The sequence below is a fragment of the Hemitrygon akajei genome, chromosome 22 (assembly GCF_048418815.1).
Source record: "Hemitrygon akajei chromosome 22, sHemAka1.3, whole genome shotgun sequence".
NCBI classification, from domain to species: domain Eukaryota; kingdom Metazoa; phylum Chordata; class Chondrichthyes; order Myliobatiformes; family Dasyatidae; genus Hemitrygon; species Hemitrygon akajei.
This window is the reverse complement of record NC_133145.1, coordinates 35,257,927-35,282,156: the sequence shown is the minus strand read 5'-3', so window position 1 is coordinate 35,282,156 and position 24,230 is coordinate 35,257,927. Positions and strand designations below refer to the sequence as shown.

The window sequence follows — 24,230 nt, the reverse complement described above, 5'->3', positions numbered from 1 at the left end:
AGTATTTTATTCAACAGGTAGGGGTGTTAAAGTGGTAAATTTTTACAACCCCGATGCAATGTTCCCTCTAATTTTTAGTAGTTAGTGTGCGCAAAAATTTTATGTTGTGCAAAGTTTTTTCCTGTGACAGAAGTATGTGTGCACTGAATGCACACATGACACAATTTATGTAGGTTTACAAAATATTTGACATAAAACTGCACAGAATAACAACAAAATAACATACATATTTAAGTCACTCAGTTATTTTTTCTCTCTCCTCTCTTTGGCATTTACCCTTTCTTTGTAAACTCTATCTAGACTGATAGAACTTCCATCCAATTGAATGTTTTTGATTCTCATTAACATATCCAAATGACATTCACCTAAACGGTTTCTCAGCTTGTTTTTGAGTTGATTCATTAGGCTAAAACCTCGCTCACAGTCTGCACTAGGCACAAGAAAGGTTCCCTCAATGTCCATCAACTGTGCAAGGTCGCAAAACTCTTCAGTTTGAAGTACAAATGCCACCATTTGAGCGAAGTTTGAAATCAGTTTGGATTTAATTTTTTCTTGCACGTAAAACTTGAAATCATTAAACTGTCTAACTATGACAGTATTTTCAGCTAGAAAGTCATGATATTTTAGACATAAGGCCTTAACTTGTTCATCGCCAAATGTGAAGTCACAATCTGCAACTGCGGAGAAATCAGAAGCTGACCTTTCTTGTACCTCATCTTCAGGAAACCTTTCTTCTAAATGAACACAAAGACTATTTATAGAAGTCAACAGCGAACTTGCATCTACTGTGACGTTTTCTTCACGTTGTTGGCTTAGCAAAACTTTAACTTTGTCACTCCACGAAACATTGTCTCCCAGATACTGCTTTCTTACCTTGTTAATTTTGCCTGGCGCAAAATGAAGTGAATGAATCAGTGTCAGGCCACTCTTTTGAAGAATCTTGCACGGTGAAGCCAGTTCATCAAAGACATCACTTAAAACCTGTAAAGCTACTTTGTATGTGATGTCTATCAATTTCTTGTGATAGTATTTAGCCACAGGGTCATTTGACTGATCTTCTTCAAAGTATGTGATCAGTGCCTCATAATTTTTTACTATTGCCTGCAAGTTTAAGTGTCTGGATAACCATCTGACTTCATAAGGTGATCTGAAAGCAACAGCTTAATTTTCATAGGCCTCTGCAATTTCTTTAAATTTGCATCTTTTTTGTGTTCATCCATCGTCGACGTCGATGAGGACCTTGACACCATTTGACGGTGTCGAGACTAGCGTGTGATTTGGATTTAAGTGAGGGAGAGTTGCACAGCATCAGCCTCACTCTCTCTTCCTAATTCCCATCTGGATCCAGTGGCAAGACAAGAGTCGAGACAGGTGGAGATGGGTCTAGGCACAATGGATGACCAGGACGTCTTCTGTGTCTTGTCCTGCTGTACACGATCCATGATGTCTGCAGAGACTGCCATCTTGACCGTTGGACCTTCCAATGGTCTCGTCTGCTCAATCTGCCAGAGTCTGTCTTCACATGCTGGGATAGACAACTCCCTATCTCACTGAGGGTTTGGGACATGTCAGCTTTCCCCACCTGGTTTAGCTGGCTTGTCGAAGCCATTGCCCGGGGTGTGGCCGTTGTCACATGCAAACAGCTACGGGGAGCCACAGGTGAGAGCTGAGTGCCAGGTGGGGACCAAAGGTGGACAAACCACCTTGAAAAGGACGCGACATATTCCCCCACCAGAGGTGCTACCCCTCCCTGACACCCCATACACTTTTTAACTGCAGATCGAGAAAACACTGTATAGACTGTTCTCATCAAGGTTTCAATGTCTCCAACTTGACTTCTTTCCAAGCATCACAAATCCCCAGATCTTCACGGTGTGCTACACAGTGTTGCTCAACTAAATGTGGAATGTCCTGTTTAAGTCTTGCTGCAACATCATTAACTCTGCCCAACATTACTGATGCTCCATCAGACGTAAACATCACCATTTTATGGAGGTCAAGTCTCTTCTCTTCATAAAACAGCTTGATCACTGTGTTTTCATCAATTGCCAACGTGTGAAAATCTGCTGATGCTATTTCTTCAAACATGTCTTTCTGAACAATGTAGTTGATAGTCTCCAGGAATTTGAACGCATAATTTTTGCTTCGCCAGCTGTCTGGGAGTTGAACATACTTTTCCATATGTTCATTAATGTGTTAAACTGAATGTAAAGAGATATTCATTTTAACAGCTAACAACACACTGTCGGTAAGAACTTTGATCTCCTCTGGGTTTGATCATTTTCGCTCTTTGCTCATCTGCATTCAACCGTAACATGCGCAGCACTCCTGTGATGGGTAATGATGGGTTCTGTTGCCTGAGCTTTTGTACGCCGTCCAAATGTGATTTACTTGCCAAATGACGCTTGAAAAAGTCAAGTTTCCAAATATCATCCTGTCTCTTTCCAGCAGCAAATTCTCCAGCAACTTTCACATCACGACAATACAAACTGATAACTCCAGTTTCCGAATCATACGTAAATATTTCTCGTAGCTGAACGTTCATGACCACATGAGCTTTCAGTGTAGCAGTTTCTACTATTTTGTTAAGCCATTCAACTTTAAACAAATTTGCAGTTCTTTTGCACTTCAAGCCTTTTGTTTCTTTTGAATTCAACATAGTGAATCAATATTTTTTAATTAAAACTTAGTAAGCTATGTACAGGATTTGAAACATATCTTTGTAAACTTTACGATATGAACACTGCCCACCAAAGGTGACTGTCGCCAGGATACATCTGTACAAACTGGAAGAGGAAAGGTGAGGTGACGTAAATGCGTGATGTGCATCGTGGTATTTGAAAAACCGACTAACTGGTTAACAGAAACATTTAGCTAAAAGATTATTTTCAATAAGTATAATTATTAATTACTACATTATTTTAGGAAACTAACCTTTTGTGTGCACATTGATTTCCTTTGTGCATTGGTAGAAAAACGTCTGTGTGTGCGCACACATGTGCACAGATTAGAGGGAACATAGCCCTTGTGGAAAGCTCTTGATTGATTTGCTGAAGAGCATATGTAGCTCTCGCTCACTAAGGGTTGCATGGTGTGGGAATTTTAACACACATTGTTCACTGTGGGGTTTTTCCACAGAATGATGGTAATAGTTTGATTGTAGAAGAATTTTTAGATATTTCACATCTGTGTCTTAATGATGAGAAGGGCAAAAGACTTAATGTTCATTATAGTTCTGAAACTGCTACAGATTTAACCTTAGTTTCGAACATTCTGGCTGGAGTGAGTGAGTGGGATGTCATGGGAGATGAAACATTGGGCAGTGATTATTTTCCAATATTTATAAGCTTGGGTGTGGATTTCTATGGGGGACAGGAGGCCACTTTTAGGAAGTGGAATTTTGGTAAAGCAAATTGGGAGAGGTTAAGGTTTTATGTGATGAACATCTGTCAGGGCTGAATGTTGTAGATGATGTGGATTTCTGCAATGAAAGATTATGTCACATTATTCATCAAAATGCTGTGGAAGTGATGCCTATTAAAAAGGGCATTAATAGTAGAAAAGCTGTACCATGGTGGACTTGGGAGTGTGCAGAGGCAATGAGGGAGAGAAATGAGGCATTTAGGAAAATTAAGTATCATTCTTCGAGTGATGTTATTAAATATAAAAGGGCACAGGCCGTGGTAAGCAAAGTAGTGAAGGTGCTAAAAAGGTTTACTGCAGGTCATACTGTGATAGTATTGGAAGGGATATTAAACTTGGAGATATTTGGAGAATATTTAAAACAAATGTGGGGGGGTGGGGGGAGGGCGGGGATTCATAGGTCTAATAACATTCCAGTATTGATTAAAGAAGGTAATATGGTTATTACTGAAACAGAGAAGGTTGAGTTACTGGCTTGGTTATTTATTGTAAATCATAATCAAAATAATTTAAATGAAGAGGCTAAACAATGTAGGAATAAGGCTGTAAGTGAATACCCTGATGTGTTTTAGACCAGTGAGTCTTACTTCAGTGGTGGGCAAGTTGTTAGAGAAGATCCTGAGAGGCAAGATTTATGAGCATTTGGAGAGACAGTCTGACTAGGGATAAGCAGCATGGCTTTGTCAAGGGCAGGTCATGCCTCAGGAACCTGATTGAATTCTTTGAGGATGTAATAAAACACATTGATGAGGGTAGAGCAGTGGATGGAGTGAATATGGATTTCAATAAGGCATTTGATAATGTTCCCCATGTGATGCTCATTCAGAAAGTAATGAGGCATGGATACAAGGATACCTGGCTTTGTGGATCCAGAGCTGTCTTGACCACAGAAGGCAAAGGGTGGTCGTGGATGGTTCATGTTCTGCATGGGGGATGGTGACCAGAGATCTGTTCTGGATTGACTCCTTTGATTTTTGTTTAAAAAAGATCTGGCTGAGGAATTAGAAGGGTGGGTTAGTAAGTTTGCTGATATTGCCAAAGTTGGAGGTGTTGTGGATTGTCTGGAGGGTTGTCAAAGGTTACAGCTGGACCTTGATAGGATGCAGAAATGGGCTGAGAAGTAGCAGATAGAGTTCAACCCAAATAAGTGTGAAGTGGTTCATTTTGGTAGTTCAGATTTGAAGACAGAATATAATATTAATGGTAAGACTCTTGGCAGTGTGGAGGATCTGAGAGATCTTGGGCTCCATGTCTGTAGGACACTCAAAGCTGCTGCACAGTGCACAGATTGACAGTGTTGTTAAGAAGGCATATGGTGTGTTGGCTTTCATCAACCATCAGATTGAGTTCAAGAGCTGGGAGGTAATGTTACAACTATGTAAGACCTTAGTTACTCCCCACTTGGGTACTGTGTTCAGTTCTGGTCACCTCACTACAGGAAGGATGTGGATACTATAGAGAGAGTGCAGAGGAGATTTACAAGGATGTTGCCTGGATTGGAGAGTATACCTTATGAAAATAGGTTGAGTGAACTTGGCCTTTTCTCCTTGGAGCAGTGGAGGATGAGAGGTGACCTGCTTGAGGTGTATAAGATGATGAGAGGCATTGATAGTGTGGAAAGCCAGAGGGTTTTTTCCCAAAGCCGAAATGGCTCACAAAAAGGGACGTAGTTTTAAGATGCTTGGAAGTAGGTACAGGGCGATGTCAGAGGTAAGTTTTTCACAAATGGTGGGTGCATGGAATGCACTGCTGGCAATGATGGTAGAGGCAGATACAACAGGGTCTTTTAAGAGACCCAGAGACAGGTATGTGGAGCTTAGAAAAATAGAGGGCTATGCGGTAGGGAAATTCTGGGCTGCTGCTAGACTAGGTTACATTGTCGACACAACATTGTGGCCAAAGGGCCTGTAATGTGCTATAGATTTTCAATGTTCTATGTCTGTGTTGGAAGTTTGCTTTAGCAATGATAGTATTAGTGATGTAGAGTTTTCTTCGTGTGAATTTATGAAAGATATTAATAGTACAGATCAGACAGCTCCAGGAAAGGATGTTATATGTTATTTTAGGTTTTAAACATATAGCTGACAACTTTTTTAAGATAATATTAAAATTTATGAATTTTGGAATTTAGGCCAGCTTGCCTCCTCATGGAAAGTTTCAGCAGTAGTGGGTATTCTGAAACTTGGAAATCCATATGATATTTTATGGAGGGAAGAAATTAGGAGTGGGAGGAAGGCTATATAAAATTTTTTCCGAGTTCCTAGTTTGGACGGTCAATGCAGGTAAGGGTAGGTAAGTATATTCAGGCTTCTATGAGCTGGAGAATGGGACTCCACAAGGCAGTATTTGCAGCTCTTTATTGTTTAATAGTAAGATTGATATTATTTTCTCCAAGATGGGCACTGGGGTGGGTGAATTACTCTTTGCAGGTGATGGAGTTATATGGATCAGAGGAAATAAATGTAATTATCAATTACCGGTAATAAGGCTGAACAATGGGCAATTAGATTGGGCTTTAAGCTTTCAGTAGCTAAAACACAAGTTATATGTCCTACAAAGAAGATCAATAGACCTGCACTCAATTTGATACTGTATAGTCAAACTTTTGAAGAAGTCAGTGGTAAGATTTCTTGGCATGTGGCTGGACAATATGCTGACATGGAAGCACCATATCAGTAAGATAATTGACAAATGTAAAGAGGCATTAAATATCCCTGGGTGTCTGTGTGGGCCAGAATCCAGATCGCAATCCAATCGAAAATTTTTGGCTGGACTTGAAAAGGGCTGTTCACTCACGATCCCCATGTAATCTGACCTAGCTTGAACAGTTTTGAAAAAAAAGAATGGGGAGAAGTTGCAGTTCGCAGATGTGCAAAGGTGTTAGAGATCTATCCACACAGACTGAAACAAGGCTGTAATTGCTGCCAAAGTTGCACTTACTCAATACTGTCTTGAAGGAAGTTGAATACTTATGCAATCAATTATTTTGTGTTTATTTGTAATTAATTTAGATCACTTTGTAGAAATCTGTTTGACACAAAAGAGTCTTTTTTTCCTGTTAATCAGTATCAAAAAAGACTATTTAAACTCACTGTGATTCAATGTTGTAAAACAATAAAACATAAAAATGTCCGGTGGGCGGGTGGTGTATAATTTTTATCACCACTGTACATAGAAATGAAAGGTGCATTTTTTGATAAAGTATCGTACTACTGATATCGATAGAGCAGTTTCCAAAGAAAATCTCTTAAATGGCCTTCTGCTTTGAGCTGACAGCCTGAGATTGTTGCAGCAATATCAATGGAAGGGACGGTCAAGTTCGTTAACAGAACAAATACTTTAAGTGGCCTGTCATTGTTTATAAATATTTTGCAATCTGGAATTTTTTTTTTAGAAATCAGAGATCCTCTGTGTTTTAAAGGTGTTGATAACACAAATCTAATTTTAAATGTATATCATTAAAAATAAAATAAACAGTTTTAAACTCTATTGTCAGCAGTAACACTGCCTTCTTTAAGTGTCCTCGTGGTGTGAGCTGTAAGCCTGCAATTGCCCTTAGTAAACTAGTTCCGTTCTCTGTATACATTGTGTGTTTATTTTTTACTTGCACATAAATTCCGTAAGAGTGAATTTTTATTCCACATTCCACATCTCAGAATTTTTGATGATGATTTGTAAAATCTGTAAAGATGAACTTTCATTACCCCAACTGCTAAAATGCTGGGTACACAGTACTTTTATAGACCAGAAATGTGACCAATTAATTTCCCCCTCAGACACAAACTAGTAATCTTTTTGATTTGGCCTCAATTATGGCATTATAAAAAGAAAGTTAAGATCCTCTAAAAATCAAATGCTAAGTTGTTTTTCACTTAAAACAATGTTTCCCAAACTTTTTTGGTTTGCCAACCCCTTGGTTCCCACACCACAGTGCCTCCTTCTCCTTTTCCTGACATTACTTAAAATCTATAAAGCATTTTGATTTATGATGCACAGTTAAAGAAAATAGGAACTGCAAATTCAAAGTAGTGACAAATCATTGGGAAAATATTTAAATCTATTTGAAGCTGCAAACAAAATTATTTCTTTACTTAGTTATAGAGAAAACTTTTTTCATCAACAATTTTGGAGTGTACATTAGTAGTCCAAATATTCATTGCTCTTTCACCATTCAATGGGATGGATAAGCTTTGTGCAGTGATATCAGCTTTGCAGGCTAAATGTCACTCAGCAGGAATCTCAGATCCCATGTTCAGTAACTTGGAGTCTGTCTCATTACTTTGAAAGAATTTGGGTGACTGCACTGAAACCATACTCCACAAAATATGATGTTGGAAAGGCATTAAAGAACAACTTGACCTTTTTCCACAGTGCAAGATAAGATGGGGAAATTTCTTTCTGGAATCAAAAATCTTTATGATTTCTTTTTGAAACGTGGCTTCAGCTCAGTCATTTTGTATTGAGATCAGTTCTTCCTCCATTCTTCCTGTCGATTTCACATTAAAGTGTCCAGGAATGAATTTATTAACCAATCTGGAATTTGGAACGAGAGAAGATCTTAAAATTTCTCAGGCATGTCTTTATGTAGCTCACCTAGGAGGGTACAGTATACTTGAAGATCATCATCTGGTATTTTTTCTCACCCCTTGTTTTGAGCGGTGGAATAAAGAGGTGCTTAACGTGTTTTCAACAAAAAAGCTAGCTGATAATTAGATATTGGTGAAATTGTAGGTTTAACATGGTGGGTCCAAAAGCCACTTTGTGGTATAGTTTACCAGCAGAAATAGCAAATTGATCAGGAACTCAAGTCCGGGGAAGGTCCAAGCACACGTTAGGCATTTGGCATTATCTGGTGCATCAGGAGCAAAGTAGGAATAATCGTATAAATATTTGTTTCCTTTTAAGAATTTACATAAATGCAATCACTTAATCTTCAGTAGTTCCCCCCCCCCCCCTGAAAGATTACTAATGCAGCCTCTGCAATGTCAGTCTTGCTTTATGTTCAGATTCATGGAAACCTGCTCCCCTGGAGCGTACACGTGCAAGAAATTTCAGCTAATCCAACACTTTGGGTTAAAGGTGGCTGAACTTGAGGAGGAGGTAGCTGACCTGTGATGTTGTACTGAATTGGCATTGTGCTCCAGCTGTCCTTCAGGGAGATGGTGTTGATGCACCATCAATAACTCACGCCGAGACTTAGGAAGTGAGATATCGGCTTTTATTGACTGAAGAACAACACTACATCCTGGGGAAAATGAGGGAGAGCAGCAGGCCACGGTCGCCTTTATACAGGGGTCTGTGGGAGGAGCCACAGGGGCAGTCAGCAGGGTCTTGGGAGGAGCCACAGGAGCAGTCAGACAGGTATATCTAGTTCACCACAGGTGTGCACCCCAAGATAGCCGCAGGTTGAGACTCCAGACCAGAAAGAAAAAGGCAGCGTTAGAAGCGTCCAACCATTTTGAACAATTAGCAATGCTCGATGACTACTACAAAACCTCTGAGGTGGTAGGCAGGACAGAAGAGCCCCACAGGTCCTCCAATGCTAAACCTAAGCCCTGGAAAAAGGAAGTAGTTGTAGTAGGGAACTCAATTTAAAGGGGGGTTTGGTGTTGAGAATCAGGTGTGTACTGACAAGGAGTCTTGTACAGTGTGTTCCCTACTAGGAACAGAACTGGGAGACCTCCCTGGATGAGTAGATAGATTCTGGCCAGAGCTGGGCTGGATCCAGCAGTAATTGTCCACATTGCAATAAATAACTTACTGTAGGGAAGGGCAGGCTGTCAGTTCTGGAAGACAAATGTAAAGAGTTAGGTCGGAATGTTAGGGGCAGAACTGGTATGGTGGTCCTCTCGGAAATTCTGCCTGTGCCACGTGTCAGTCCAGGTAAGATGGAGGAGATTATGGAATTGAATGTGTGGCTCAAATCGTGGTGTGTGTTGGAGGGAATATGGTTGTGGGACTTCGGGGTGCCATTTGGGGAAGATAGAACCTAAACCACTGTGATGGGTTGCATATGAACCGGAGGGTCATTAATGTACTGGGCAGGTGAATGCTTGAGTTAGTTGAGGATGTTTAAACTTGCGAATGGGGAGCAGGGAACTTAGAACAGGCCAGGCTCAACTGTTTAAACATCTTAGTGGATAATAAAATATTAAGGCATAAACCAATTATAGGCTTCAAAAATATAAAAATGGGTCAGAATAGGATAAAAACAAAATCAATAATAGACCAAAGATGGCCTGTACAAATGCAAGAAATATTAAGAATAAAATAAGCGAGCTGGAATTGTGTGCAAGAGCCATTAAGTATGATATAATAGCAATAACTGAAACCTGGCTGACCTCAAAAAGATGGTGATGAATATAATATTAAAGAATATACTTAGGAAAGATAGGCAAGATCATAAAGGTGGAGGAGTAGCTATTTACATAGAGGAGAAGTTAAACATGAAGCTGCTTCTGATAAGAAATGAATCGAGACTTAGTGAAGGTATCTGGGTGAGAATTGAAAGCTGTAAGGATACAGGAATAACATTGGGTCTCTGTTATAGACCCCCTAATGCCGATAGTGATTTTAATAAAAAAACTATCAGAATATTAAAAAAGCAAGTTCTGAGGGTGATGGTATAGTTATAGGTGACTTTAATTTGCCAAATATTGAGTGGGAGAACCCAGTGTCAAATGGATTACAGAAAAGTGAATTAATTGAGTTATTCAATGATTGTTTTTTTTAACCCAGTATGTTAATGCACCAGCAAGAGGAGAGATCTGTCTAGATTTGATGTTCTGTAACAATCAGCATAGGATTTTGATTACTAAGTTGATTTTTTAGGAACGACTGGTCATAACATTGTAGGTCTCAAAGTTTTTTGGGAGAGTATATCAGTAAAAACCAAAGCCATTAAATTGAATTTCAGAAAGGCAAGTTTTGTGCAGATGCACCAAAGACTTCAGACAGTAAACTGGAAGGAAATGCTTGACATTGAGTCAGTCGAGGAACAACGCAATCGATTTTAGAGGTAATACACTCAGTGCAGGAAGTATTCATAACCAAGGTTGGGAGAAACAATATAAACAATAGGTCAGCGTCAAGGATGAATAAAGATATACATAAAATATTGAAGAAAGGACAGCTATATAAGGAATACTGAAAAATAGTTATGATGTTAACCATAGGGCATATGAAAGTATGAAAACTATAGTCAAGAGGGAAAATTGAATTACCAGAGGGCAGGTTGCGAAGAATATTACTGATAATGCTAAGATCGATCCTAAGAGGTTTTTTCAATACTTGAGTCATAAAAGAAATGTCAAGGATGAAATTAAGTGTATTAGGAATAATAAAGGGGTGTTAAGTTATGGAGGGAAGGACATAATGTATACTCTTAACTCATATTTTGCTGAAGTATTCACCTGTGAAGATGTTAGCAATATGCCAGTAAGTGCAGAGAAAAATAAGATTATTTTAAGTGACTTTGAGATCTTAGAAAGTGAAGCCCTGCTTCAGCTGAAAAGACTCAAAGTTAATAAATCTCCAGGGCCAGACAACATATATCCAAGGGGATTTAAAGAGGTCGGTGATGAAATGTGCAAACATGTATTTTACAAAAGTTATTAAAGACTGGTGAAATTCCCAAGGACTGGAATGGGCTAATGTTGTTCCAGTATATAAGATGGGTGACCACACTGACACTGGTCACTATAGTCCAGTAAGCTTGATGTTTATTGCAGGCAAAATAATAGAAACAATAATAACAAATGAGATGGAAAAGTAGCTGATTAGAACAAATGTGTTACCAGAATGCCAGCATGGGTTCAGAAAGGGGAAACCATGTTTTACTAATATGCTGGAGTTCTATGAAGAGGCAGCTAAAGTTTATGATAACAACAGAGCGGTTGATATCACTTGCATGGACTTTCAGAAGCCTTGACAAGAGGGGTTAATAATCAAGTTTAAGAAGGTAGGGATTCAGAGTAAGGTGTTTGAATGGATGAGAATTGGCCGATGATACAAAATTAGGTGGGTGGGCTGTTAACATTCAGGCAACAGAATCAATACAGTTAGAGCTAAACAAAATCTAGATGTGGACAGATGAATGGCAGATGAATTTTAATGTAAGTAAATGTAAAATATTATATAAGGGAGGTGGAAATATTAGATACAAGTATACAATGGGGGCTCTTGAGCTGGAAAGTACACGGTAGGAGAAGGATTTGGGTGCATTGGTTGACTCATCACTATCAACATCTAGACAATACACAGAAGAGATTAGGAAGGTTAATAGAGCATTGGTCTATATAATATGCTCAGTGGAGTTCAAGTCAAGATACATTCTCCTTAAGCTGTTTAATGCTCCTGTGAGGTCACACCTTGAATTCTGTGTACAATTTTGGTTTCCATTTTGTGTGAGGAATGTGAAGTCACTGAAGAGAGTTCAGAGAAGGGTGACTAGATTCATTCTAGGTCTGCAGGGTTTGAGCTCTGAAGAAAGATTGAAAGAATTAAATCTTCTTAGCCTAAGTAAATGTAGAATGAAAGGAGACATGATATAGGTGTTCAAAATCATTAAGGGTATAAATAAAGTGGGTGCCAAGTATTAATTCAAAATTAATCCATCATCAAGGACACAAGGCCATAAGTGTTGACTGGTTAAAGGGAGATTTCAGGCTAACATCAGGAAGCATTTCTTTACACAGCAAGTGGGTATATGGAAGAAACTACCTAGTTGTGAAATTGAGAGTAGTACCTGAGAGACTTCTAAATCTAAGCTCGGTAGTTACTTCAACACACTATGTAAATAGGAATTTAGCAAGCATAATTGAACCGAATGGCCTGTTGTCAAAAATTTTTAATGTTCTCATGCCCAACTGAGAGAGGCTTGGAAATTGGAAAAGGTTGTGATATCCAATGTTGTACTTCAATAGAAATAACATGGACAAAAATGTGGAGACCACTGATTTGACTTTGATAAGATTCGTATCATTTCATTGCAATTGAAGATTTATTTCATAAAACTTTGCAAATAATTTTGTCAAATAAGCAATGTCATGCCTAATATTCTTATGTTTTTCACTGAATGAAGCATTTGATTGTTCAAAGAGTTTTATCACAATTTCAAAAAGCCCATAAAAGCGTCTCTGGCAGGTTCCTTTTGAGAGCCACCTGACTTCTGTGTGCAACAGCAAGCATTCAAACTGTTCATTATTCTCAGTACAAAGCTCTCTAAATTTCTAGAACTGAAATATGGGACATTATTTTATTTACTGCCAAAATAACAGTACTTAATGATTTCTCTGGCTAGTCACTTAGATATTTTGTTACAAAATGTTGTCTATAAATTACACAGTGAATGGTAAATACGTTAGGTAAATATTCCTCAAGAAAGTAATAATTCCATGGTGTTGTCCTGTCAGTGATGCTTCCCCATCTGTTGCACAAGCAAGAATGTTGGTGAGCGGAATGTCCTTCTCTTTGAAAAGTGTTCAACAACCTGAAATATTGACTCCTTCCTTTCTGTTTCTTATCCCCTTGTAAATAACAACTCATGAACCAAGCATTCATCTTCTTTGACAAAAACAAAACCAAGAAGCAACGATTCATTGCCTGGCAAAGTTTACTCATCCAACTGCAGAGCAAATTCTAATACCCTAAGCATATTGCCTAATACATCTTCCACTTTCTCAGCCATTTCATGTATTTGTCTTTGAACAGAGTTGGCACCAAGTGGAATCGCTTTAATTATTTGATGTGGTGACCTATGCGAAACCGCACTCAGAACTTCCCTTACTGCCGGCAGAATCAGTTATTCTTCAATTATATGCGGGGGGGGGGGGGTTCCAGAATATTGTATGAAGCATGCAAACCGTCATTGTTTTGTTAAGAGCTGGCAAGCAGGTTTTGAAGATGTTTCCATTTCTGAAAGTTTCCACAAAGTGACTGAAAATAAGGCAAGTTCTTGCTTGCTTTGTCAACCTTAAATTTCAAAGCAATATTTACTCATGTTTCAACTTACAAGTTCACTCAGTTCTTGTTCCTTCAAAAGCGCAACGTTTGTAAATGCATTCATAGGATCCAAGCATGGCTGAGTTTATTCTTGCTTCTGATTATTCATGAAGAGCTGCTGCTGAGCTATTGTTTCCGAATTGCCAAGACCATGCAGTTAAACTGTTGTCATAAAGCTACTGTGTGAGAAATTGTGTATTTATATCCAGCAATGAGGAAGGCATAGTGATGCATTTTCAATTCAAGATAGAATGTGATTTGGAAGGGAAATTGAAAGGACAGCAGGTTACCATGTCACTTGCTACCCTTATCCATCTAAGTCACAGTTATTGCACCCTTGGGAGTTGCCTTGAGGTAGCACAGAAACTGTTTTGTAATTCAGGAAAAATAACAGATTTTTTAAGACAATGGATCTTGTCCACAATTACTGTGGTGCCCATCCAAGCTAATCCTTCTTTGCCTGTATTAGGCCCTTCTCCCTCAATGCCTTTACAATCCAAATACCCTTCTAAAGCCCTTTTAAACATTGTATATTCCTCTGCCACTTCCGCCAGCAGATCAGTCCAGATAATCACCACACTCTGTGTGAAAGGTTACCCTTTCAAACTCATTTAAACTTCAACCCCTCTCACCTAAGATGTGTCCTTTAGTTCTAGAATCTCCTGCCTTGAGAAAAGAAAGAGTCTTGACACTTTATCCCTGTTAATTTTGTCAATCGCCATCCAGTCCCACCATTGCACTACAGCACTCTATTCCAAGCAACATCAAGGTGACTTTCTTCTGCACTCTTTACCGCACACATCCTTCCTGTGCTCAAATGTGAGAGGAATTCTAATCTTCTTTCTGCATAATTAATCTAAGTCAGTAATCTGAATGTGCTGTATATGCAGAGTCTGTGTGTTTAACCCCACAAATGGTATAATGATTAGACCACTTTCCCCAGTGCTGGACCTGGAACTATGCCTACCTTTTCATCAGCTGCTTGGAACAGTCTACACTCCAAGCCTACACTGGTAATGCTTCCCAACACTTTCTGCGCCACATTGACAACTTGGAGCTGCTTCATCAATTTCATCAACTTTATCCCCAACTTCAACTCTGCTCTTAAATTTACTTGGTGCATTGCTGACAGCTCTCTCCACTTTCTCAAGCTCTCTGGAAGCAGACTATCTGCTAATGTATTTTATAAACCTATCGAGTCTCACAGCTATCTTGTGTATCCCTTTTTTCAACCTGTCACTTGTAAAATACTATTCCCTTTTCTCAATACCCTTAACCCTGCTCCTTCTGTTCTCAGGATAAGGCTTTCCTTTCCAGAACATCTGAGATGTCCTCCTCTTTCAAAGAATGGGGTTTCATTTCCTCTACAATTGATGCTGCCCTTATCCGTATTTCCTCCATTTCCTGGACATACACTCTTGGCTAATCCTTACCTATAATCCCACAAGTCTCCACATCCAGAACATCATTCTCTTTAACATCTGCCATCTACACTAAGCATATCTTTCTCTACCTGCCCCCATTCTCTGTTTTCTGTAGGGTGCAGATTTTGCTCTCTAGGTGACTCCATTGTCCACTCATCCTTCTCCAGGCATTTATCCCTGCAAGTGGCAGAAGTGCTACACCTGCCCCTTCACTTCCTCCATCACCAACATTCAGGGCCCCAAACAATCTGTCCAGGTGAGACAACACTTCATCATCTGTCAGGATTCACTGCTGTATCTGGTGTTCCTGGTGCCGCCTCTTCTACATCTATGAGACCTGATGTAGATTGGTGCTCTGTTTAATTGAACGCTCTTGCTCCACCCACCACAACAGGTGGGATTTCCCATTGGCCATATATCTAAATTCTACTTCCTATTCCCATTCCCACATATCAGTCCGTGGCCTCCTCTACTATGACAATGAGGCCACTGTCAGGTTGGAAGAGCAGCTCCTCATATTCCATCTAGGTAGCCTCCAACCTGATGACGAGAACACCATTTCTCTAACTGCTGCTAATTTCTTCCCCCTCCTCCTCCTCTCTTATTCTATTCCCATTCTGGCTCCCATTTACCCTTTCTTTTCTCCTCACTTGCTCAACACCACTCTCTGGTGCCCCTCCTTCTTCCCTTTCTCTCTTGGATCTCTCCTATGAAATTCCTTCTTTTTCAGCCCTTTACTTTTGCTACCTATCACCTGCCAACTTCACACCTCATTCCCTCACCTAGCTTCACCTATCACCTGCCATCTTGTGCTCCTTCTCCTCCACCTCTTCTTATTCTGACCTCTCCCCCTTTTCTTTCCAGTCCTGATGAAGAATCTTAGTCCACAATGTTGACTGTTTATTCCCCTCCATTGATGCTGCCTGACCTATTGTCAGGAGGGGCCAGTTGCAGGAGGACTCAAGTGCAGTCCAATGAATGTTCTTTTACCAGGATTTTATTAGTAGCCACAGGGGCAACAGTCTTTCAACACCAGGAGGCAGGCACAAAGCCGGAATGGCAGGCAGAGGTCTTACCCGGGAAAGGCTGTCTGGCGAGGGCAGACGATTACGGGTGCTTCAGGCAAGAATCAGGTTCCAAACAGGCAGGATCCGGAAACACAGAATTCAACAATTTCAGTTGGCAGTAGTCACTATAGCAGGCTGGAATGACTCAGTTCAGGACTGGGATGAACAGTCAGAGTCAGACTCTCTCTCTCCCTCTCTCCCTCTCTCCCTCTCTCCCTCTCTCCCTCTCTCCCTCTCTCTCTCGTGCATTACCACCTCCTTCTGTTCCAGAGTATGCAATGAACTCACATTCTAAATCCCTTCACCCAATCGCACACATACACATACCCTAACCTACACTTTATCCTCCCCATCCTGGTACCCTATTTCGGTTTATCCATCATATCCTATAAAAAAAAACCCTGTACACCTTAAGAAAGCTAAAAATACCCTGACCTGTGTTCTCTCACCCATGCCCGGCAACCCTTTTAATGTGAATTCCTGCAACCCCAATTTCCTTAGATTAATTCTCATCATATCTCTCTCTCTATCCCATACTTCCTGCAACTCAGAACTACATGTTCTACTGACTCCTCTTCCAGACATTCCGCACACAATCCTGTCTGGTGTTTCCCTATCAATTTCAATGTTTGGTTTAGTGCACAGTGCCCCAGCCTTAACCTAGTCCACACAATTTCCTCTCTTCTGTATCTACTTCCTACCCTAGTACCTGTAACACTTTTTTGTATTTGATATAAATGCCTCCCTTTCCCATCTTTCTTGCTACATTTGGTTAATTTTTTCCCAGATTACACACTTAACCTCTGATTTACTGATACTAATGTGCATTTCTATATTTTCTTTCTTTATTGCCCTCTTTGCCAACTCATCCACCCTTTCATTGCCCTTCACCCCTACATGAGCTGGAACCCATAGAAATTTAACCTGACCTCCCTGATTTGCAACTCTTGTGACTGACTGAAGGACTTCATGAAGTACATCTTGCCGGCTGTTTGAGTGAGAAGACCTTAAACTTGCTAGTACTGAAGATGAATCTGAGCATATCAACGCTTTGACTAGTCTAGTTTTCTCCACCCAACGCAACGCAACCAACACTGCCATCATCTCCACTGTATACACCGCTAACTTATCAGATGTTCTTCTGCTGATTGCAATTGCTTTTGCTGGTATAGCCACCCCAAACCCTGTCACTCCTGTCTCAGGTTCCTTAGCACTATCTGTATAGACCTGAGTATAATCACTATACTTTTCCATCACATGACAGTTAAATGCACTTACCAAATCAGTTTTATACTTTCCTTTTTACCTCTAACAAATGCCAGTCTACGTCAGGCCATACCAGCTTCCATGGAGCTACAACTGGATAAACTACTGAAGGACTTATCCTTAGATCAAACACTCCACATGATCTAGCAATATCATTCCCTACCCGACTAAAGTTTTTCCTCTGAAACCTCCCATTTTCTCAGGACTCCTGCAACACTCCTTCAGCAGGGTGAGAATCATTGTGCCCCTGCAAATTAACCCAGTAGTTTGCCATCAATTGCATCCTTCTTAATTCCAAAGGGATTATTCCCATTTCTACCTGTAGGGCTGATACTGGTGATGTTTTAAAAGCCCCACTGCACACTCTCAAAACCTGAGCCTGAATCACATCCAGTTTCCTTATAAGAGACCTAGCTGCTGATCCATATGCTACACTTCCATAATCCAACACAGATCTTACTAAAATCACATACATTCTCTTTACTGCTGAACAACTTGCTCCCCATTCCCTACCAGTCAAACATCTCATCACATTTATTACTTTTTTACATTTCTCCTCAACTTTCCTGATATGGTCTGCCCACGTTAATTGTGAATCAAATATAACTCCCAGAAATTTAAATGATCCAACCCTTTCTAATTCAATCCCATACATCCTTCTTCCCTACTTCAATTCTTTTCTTAGTGAAAAACAGGCAGAGACTGTGAGTCGAGGCAGGGTTTAAGTGGACCTGGTAATGAGTGAGAACAGAAACAGGTGGGTGCTATTGAGGAGATAAGTGGGTAATTGGCGAGAGTCCAATTAGGGAAGGGGCTGGTTCAAAGCCCACATGGGCAGGTGAAAGAAGATAGAATTTAAGGGCTGTCCTGGTCCAGAGCTATCTGCAGAGCCCCTTTGACCCAGAGTTCAGGCCGGATCCTTAACACCTATGGAGATCCTCTGGTAATTTTTGTGTGTTGCTCGTAGACTGGTCTGTATTTCTGACTCCCAACAAATAGTTTGAAAAAGGAGCTGTATTCACCACCAGGACAGTGTTGTATGTTTTGTGCTGTCTGTAATGGTGAACTTCTAACTCTGAACCATGAATTAACAGCATTTGTGAATTTAATTCAGCACTTCCTTTTTAACTTCAGTAAGGGGATATTTCCTCATATTGACTGAAGTTCATCTAGTCCTGCACACCAGGTGGAGTGAGAGACCAGTGCAGCCAAATAAACCAGTGGTACAATGAACCCATGTCACAGCCAACCAACAACTTTTCCCCCGGCAGTGAGCAGATTTAGAGATGACTTTATTGGAAAGTCAGTATCCTAGAGGACTGAACTGCAGTCCAATCTGTGCACAAGGCATGAATGGGTGCCAGAGTGTATTTTTTAATGCCATGATTTTCATCAGCTTGTTACTTACTTGAAACAGAAAGGGAAATGTGATGTAGGAAGAGGAGGAAGAAGCAAAGGGACTGTGTGGATGAAAGATCAAATAATCCACGGTAGTGAAGAAGGGATGAGGTGAGTGGAGAAATGAGGAACTGGAATCAAAGGGAAGTGAATGAAAATTGGACTGGAGAGCGAAAGAATGAGAGGGGAAAGGGGAAGGTGTCAGATGAGAATAAAGAGGGAACTGGGAGGAGTGAAAAGGAGATTCATGAGATGAGCACAGGAGATTAAAGCGGGGAGAGGATTGGAGGGGTATTGCAAGTGGAAGGACAGAAGGAATCAAAGGGGAGGGGTAGGAGTGGAGTCCAGAGAAGAAGGGATTGAAGGGTAGAAATGGGGAGTGGAGGGCAAAGAGAAGCAATAGAAAGGAAGAGCCTGGGAGTAGACATTAAAGAAAGCAAACATCAGGGAACGAAGCATAAGAATCAGAGGGTAATAGAGCCTAGTCGATAAAGAAATGTGATGATATTTAGTTCTATTTGTTCTATATCATGTCAAGATCTTAAATCTCACCTGTTCGTTATCTACTGGCATGTCATTCAAGAGAGGTGACACAATATTAACTTACATTTCAAAAGACTAGTTTGCTGAACTACTTTAGTTTCTTTTCTGAAAGGGTTAACGCTAATCATCACAACTCTGAGCTGTGGGTCTCTTCCCCCACCAAAGAGAAATTATCTCCAGCTAACAATGCAAATCAAATAATCAAAAACAAATAAAGGTTGTGTCTTCTCATTCACTCCTACTTCCTTCTATCTTTAAAGTTGTTCTATATTTATCTTTACCAAGTGTCTTGATATGGCATTATTGACATGGACAGTTTCTGTATCTGTTGTCTAACTTTGAGGTATTATTTTCCTTTATCTCACGACTGCAGATGGACAAAGGTTGTTGATTTGAGCTCTACAGGGATTTCTTCTGTATTTAGAAATTGAGATTAGCAATATTCTTGCTAGAATAAGCTTTTTGTTGATTTGTCCAGTTATCACAATGCATTAATGGAGAGTAGGATGTTTCTGAGAGTGGCTGAACAGAAATTCGGGGGAGAATGTGCTCACACTCCGACCTACCATCATGTTGTCAAGAAACAGAATATTCTGCAGTAGCTATTAAAGCCTGTTTTTATACAGTAAGTCTGAATCCCTGTCAATATTGTAAAATCATACTATATGCACACACACATATAACATAGACTGCTAAAAATAATGTTCTTATTATACTCTACAGACAACCTGGTTTGTTGTAAGTTTTTTCCGGAAAGGATGTCACTTTTCTGCTGTGAAATATATCATCAGAAAGGTAATCAAAGGTAATGGAATATAATATGGTTGTATCACTAAAGGAGTAATCCAAGGGTCTGGATTATTAATCTGGAGACACTGAATATAAATCCCATTGTGGACGTTTCAGTGTGGAAATTGCAGCAAGGCAAGGGTTAAAATGGGGCACTGTTGGAACAGAATGTGGAAGTTCAGAAAGGTAAGAATTAATATGATAAACTGACACAAACTGCAGTCACCCAGACTGAAAATGGCCCTTGAAAGCCTGACTCTCCTTTGCACAGACTTTCTGTTCAAGCCTGGGGACCAACGTTACCAACGCTCGATGAAGATGCAAACAGAGGATTCTAGGGCACACTGAATATTGCACACTTATTTCACTAATACCTCAAGTACTATTGGCCTTTAGCACATGTATTTAATTGGTTATTAATACCTGAAATATGTATTATGATTGGTACCTAAATATGCAAATGATAGAATTCAGAAGTACACTAAGTTTATATTGAATCAATATCTGCCAACGAGTCAATTTGTGTATAAAAATGGCATTTCCTTCTTCGAACTTCAGAACAGTTTAGTGACTGTTCTTCTTGTGCACAATTATATAAAGTGTGATTGAGGAATGAGAGTGAGTTGTCAGAGTCCAGTTAGTCAGTGATGATACCGGGCTAATAATGCAAAAGCCAAGATTATTAATCTGGAGTCACTGAATACAAATCCCACATTGGATATTTGAGAACCGAATTCTATTGATTGTACAACTAGCACTTTACATTTAAGGCACAGGACCACGGGTGATTGGGCTGAAAGCCTTTGGGCTGGGACTCATAGAAGATCATGTGGTTCAATCTGTTGTCAAAGGAATCACACAACGGAGAAAAAGAAGTCAAAGGTTAAATTTATTTCCCAAATTAGGTCAGAAACATTGCTAATAACTTCACAAAACAATTTTAAAAAATCTCACAGCATTTGGTCACCTAATTACAGGAAGATATTAATAAGGTTGAAAGAGTGCTGAGAAGGTTTACAAGGATGTTGCCAGGTCTTGAGAAACTGAGTTACAGAGAAAAGTTGAATAGGTTAGGACTTTATTCCCTGGAGCATTGGAGAATGAGGGGAGATTTGACAGACGTGTATAAAATTATGATGGGTATAGATAGAGTGAATGCAAGCAGGCTTTTTCCATTGAGGCTAGTGGAGAAAAAAACCAGAGGTCATGGGTTAAGGGTGAAGGGGGAAAGTTTAAAGGGAACACTGGGGGGGTTTCTTCACGCAGAGAGTGGTGGGAGTGTGGAAAGAGCTGCCAGATGAAGTAGTGAATACGGGCTCACTTTTGACATTTAAGAAAAACTTGGACAGGTATATGGATGAGAAGGATTTGAAGGGATATTACCCAGGTGCAGGTCAGTGAGACTAGGCAGAAAAATGGTTCGGCACAGCCAAGAAGGGCCAAAAGGCCTGTGTCTGTGCGGTAATGTTCTATGGTTCTATGGTTTTCACTCTTCTGACAATAAAAATAAAGCAAATGACACTCAATTTTCATTTTGTTTTAACTACTCACTTGAACTGAATAGTATTTTTATGAGGATCCGCTAGAGGAACTGATGTACTTTAAGGTTGCTGTCACCAAATATTACAGTTTGATTTTAAAACCTTACATTGTTACAGCCAGCTCACATTCATTGGCATGGCTCACATAAGCGATAGTGTAGGATAGTAAGACATTAGAAATGGTTAATGTATCTAAGTACTTTTAGGAAGAAAAGAAGAACAATGTAAATTTTGCAAAATAATTTGTATAAAATACGTGTAAAAATATCAAATCAGCTTTGTAACTGGGCTATGTACATAAAACAAATTAAAGTAGAAATACTTATAAAATAAGCAGAAATTTTCAAAGTAAATTCAGATATTCTAAACCTTAAAAACATAGAAAAGATGACTGATCAAATTATAATCTATAATATTGCACATGGGTTCACTGCATTTGACTCAAAAGACAAAGCACAAAAAATTATAACATACACAGTTGATATGTTAAAATAACAGACAGCCATCGATCCCAGGGGATCATGGGTTTGCACCTCTGGTGGATTGTGTCATCTCCAGGGTGTAAGCCTGGGCGGGAAGATTTGAAGTACCGGCTATTGCCCATGCAGCGGGTTCATCCTTGCCATGTCACTGATGTAACCCAAGGGAAGGGCGAGTGCCGATACAGCTTGTCAACAGTGTCATCGCAGAGGTTGCCAGAGTGAAGTTGCAAACATCATCAAACTGCCTAAGGGACCCAGGCTCCGGATTTCTTCCTCGGGGTTTACTCGTGAAGACTTTCCCATGAGTAAGTATGGCCACCAGACAGCGGAGGTTTAAAATCATTTTTCCTTCTCCATACATACGTTACAAATGGCAAATATGTGTAGTATTCTACTTACATAATGCTCCTTCTGCTTCTATTTTCGACTGAAGCTGACTACATATCACATTTCACTGTTTTAGTTCCTGAGAAGTACAGCTCAGTGGAAAAATGGCTTAATGGATTCATTCAACAGGAAGCAAACTTTCAAAGTGCAACTGAGCTTAGAATTTATTTTCTTTTCATTGCCTTATGGTGATTTTGTACACAGACTTACTTAGTATTTCAGGTGTAAAACAGTGTCACTCCTTGACACTCAAGACTGATCTCACTGATGAGATTTATCAAAGCACTAATAATCAATATGTGAAGCCATTAACTTCAGATAAAAGCAATGGTGAAGAGTTCAACCAAGTGCCAGAATTAAAACTGGGTTCTTATTTTACCCAAGAACTGAGATTATTAAAAGCACAATTTTTGCTTTCAAGTTATTACAGAGGAATATCATAGTTCTTTGTGAAGGATGTTGAAGTTTCACAGTTGCACAACAGAACATCAGACAGATCAGACATCATATCACAAAATGATGGTTCCTCGATGTAAGTTCAAAGTTAGCGGGGCAGTCTTCAAAGCTGAGCTACAAATTTTTTAAGCTGTGAAAGAAGAACAAATAAATTTTGAAAATCATGATCAGTGTGGCTAAAAATAAGTCAATGTTTGAAATCAAACCTACCATTTGATTTCCTGCTTCTTCATTGAACTGTCGAACTAAAAAAAAGAAAATAAATTATTGTTATTTGTTACACTAATTTGAAGTAAATTACTATTTCATGATGTAAAAATAATCCAAATTATTTTCCTTATTGTTCTTATACTCCTAATCATGCATACTAAGGGTAGTAACAATGACAGTAATAATGAATTCTTACATTTTCTGTAATATTCAGGTATTTCCAACAGTGATGGGATGCAAAATTAATACAATTTTGAGACTGGGACCAGGCTACAAATAATATGTCACTCCCTTTCAATCGGAAATTATGTTAACAATTGATCAGTTTAATTGTCTCAAGTAATAAATAATCCTGGTGAAATTAATTCAAATCCTAGCCTCACAATATGGGTAGTTGAGCGTAGTTTAATAAGTCTGCCTGCTGCCAGTAACTGTAAGCATAAAGATTTATCTCTATCTACTCCCCATTCTGATCTTTCACTTCTTCCACCTGCCTATTCTGGTTCCACTCTTCCTTCACTTTTTCCAATGGTCCACTTTCCCCTATCAGATTCTTTCTTCTCCAGCCCTCGGCCCTTCCCATCCACCTGGCTTCACCTATCATGTTCCCGCTAGCCTCTTTCACCTCCCACCTTCCCACATTTATTTTCTGGTGTCTTCCTCCTCTTTTCTTCACAGCCCTAAAGTACGGTCTCAGCCTGAAATGTCAACTGTTTACTCTTTTCCACATATGCCACCTAACTTACTGAGTTCTTCCAGCGTTTTGTGTGTTTGCTTCAGATTCAATCTTCAGAATATTGTGGAAAACAAACAATTTGCTTATTCATGTCCTTTAACAAAGAAAACATACTACTCTTAATTGGTCTGGCTTTTTTTAATCTGACAACATTCCTACATTGTTACCTCAACTATCCTATACACTGGCAAGTCACTCAATTAACTGCTAAAACACACACAAACACTTACTCAATGCAACGAAGGCCGGCATGTCAAAGTTCAAAAGTTAAAACTTTATTATTAAAGTACGTACTATCACCATATGTACTACTACCATGAGATTCATTTCCCTGTAGGCATTCACAGTCAACACAAGGAGATACGACAGAACCAGTAAAAATCTACACAGAAAGGTGGTCAAACAACCAATGTACAAAAGAAGGCAAACTTTGCAACTGCTAAGAAAAGTAATAAATAATATTGAGAACATGAGTTGTAGAGTTGTGGGATCAGTTCAGTGTTGAG

General features: G+C 39.5%; 1 protein-coding gene across 3 annotated transcripts in view; it reads right to left on the bottom strand.

Moving 5' to 3' along the window:
- LOC140714622 (opioid-binding protein/cell adhesion molecule-like) overlaps positions 1-24,230 on the bottom strand; it is a 71,871-nt gene that overhangs the window by 41,130 nt on the left and 6,511 nt on the right. For 2 of the 3 annotated variants that reach the window (XM_073025978.1, XM_073025977.1), the window contains exons 7-8: positions 22,989-23,023; positions 20,786-22,908 (exon numbers count right to left, since the gene is read on the bottom strand). The exons of the other annotated variant lie outside the window; for it this stretch is intronic. In XM_073025978.1, coding sequence (XP_072882079.1) covers positions 22,893-22,908; positions 22,989-23,023 — 51 coding nt within the window. In that variant the 3' untranslated portion in view covers positions 20,786-22,892. Of the gene's footprint in view, positions 1-20,785; positions 22,909-22,988; positions 23,024-24,230 lie in introns of those variants that run through there. 3 annotated transcript variants of the gene reach the window in all.